The following is a 1492-nucleotide window of genomic DNA, read 5'->3' as shown; positions in this document are numbered from 1 at the left end:
GTTGGGGTTTCAGTTCTCTCCGCAGAGCCCATCTGCCAGCCTGTGCCAGCGATGGCCTGCAAAGCTCCTTCCCCACCACGCAAACCGGGCATGCTCATCACAAAAAACAGGGAAAGAAAAGAAACAAAGGAGGAAAAAAGGAGGAAGATGTTCCTGGTAGAGGATGGAGCTGTGCGGGAAGCAAGGGATGGGGGGGCCGGCAGCCGGGGGGGATGGCGGGGGGGGAGCGCCGGCAGCCAGGAGGGAGGGGACGGAGGGATGGAGAAGGGAGGCGCGGGGGGGCCACAGCGCATGGAGCCTGGGAGCTGCCAGCCAGACTTTATTTACGTTTCTTCTCTTTGGCCCCGGGGGGCACCTGGGGGGGTTTGGCAAAACCCACTTTTGGCAGGGTACTCCTCCAAAAGAAAACTGCAGCACTTTCTTCTGGTCTAGGGCGTGTTAAGCTAACGATTTGGAAGAGCCTTTTCCAAGACCCCGTTTCCCACTACCACTTCAAGGGGAAAAAGGAATTTAAAACATTCAAAGAGATTTTAATATTGGGTGTCTCCTGGATCCCAAGGTCTGGCTTCCAGCACCCCTCCCCTCCAGGTACAAGCATCCCCCACAAAAAAAAGGCTTATTTTGACCAAATTTACAGACCATAAGCACATTTTATATTATATTTCACTTGGTGATAACCTCTACCTTCACCAAACATTTGTTTTTCACAACATTTAAAGCTGCCGCAAAGAAAGCTTCCCTAGCAACATCACGTTCTTGGTCCGTCACACCCCCCCTCAAATCCCTTCTTGCATTTAAAAAACCTGATGAAAATTAATGAACGAGAACCCAAAGAACAATCTAGCAAATGAAAAGGTTCCAGGAATCTTTTAAGGACGTTCAGAGAAAGGAAAGGTGAAAGAACAGCAGTGCTGTATGTTTTTACCAACGGTGGGAGTGGTGGCTGCACTCAGGGAATTGGTGGAAGATATGGAAGAAGTACTTTCAGCACGGGCTAAAGGTGCTATCGGAGGAGGGCTGGATGAGTGAATAGGAGGGCTAAAAGGCCTGGACTGTAGAAAAACATAAAATAACAAAAGGTTAAAGAAAATACATGCAGTGACATTTGCATCAAACAAACAGAAGCTTTTGCCTGAAGCCGTAAACCTCCGTACCTCCGCCGGCCTCCCGGGGCAGCCCCCCGGGTTAGTGCCAAACTGAACAACTTCAGTTTTTTAGTGCCACTGGCATTTTAGTCTGGACCTAGAAAAACGGCAGATAATTCCCACTGTCTTGTGGGTCTGGGCGTTTGAAGCTCCCATCTGCACCGAGGACAGGGAGCTCCAAGGGCCATGGCGTGGATTCAATGCACCCGGCACCGGCAAGGGAGCGGTGCCCACCACGTGCCAGCTCACCGGGTCCTTCTGGATCCTTCGGGGGTAGTTTTATATCCATAACATCGATCCAGAAATTCTCTATAACTTACCTGAAGCAGCCCAGGGTGGTGGGGCAG

At 50.9% G+C, this 1492-nt stretch overlaps 1 protein-coding gene across 1 annotated transcript in view; it reads right to left on the bottom strand.

The window, feature by feature from the left end:
- SGIP1 (SH3-domain GRB2-like (endophilin) interacting protein 1) overlaps window positions 1-1052 on the bottom strand; it is a gene marked incomplete at its 5' end in the record, with an annotated part of 13202 nt that extends 12150 nt beyond the window's left edge. Inside the window, one exon of the mRNA XM_009697512.1 lies at window positions 926-1052. Coding sequence (XP_009695814.1) covers window positions 926-1052 — 127 coding nt within the window. The remainder of the gene's footprint in view (window positions 1-925) is intronic.
- Window positions 1053-1492: the final 440 nt, after the last annotated feature.

Source organism: Cariama cristata, unplaced genomic scaffold (genome assembly GCF_000690535.1).
Source record: "Cariama cristata isolate BGI_N322 unplaced genomic scaffold, ASM69053v1 scaffold25073, whole genome shotgun sequence".
In the NCBI taxonomy this organism is placed as follows: domain Eukaryota; kingdom Metazoa; phylum Chordata; class Aves; order Cariamiformes; family Cariamidae; genus Cariama; species Cariama cristata.
The sequence above is the reverse complement of the archived record's forward strand: the minus strand, read 5'-3'. Positions and strand labels throughout refer to the sequence as shown.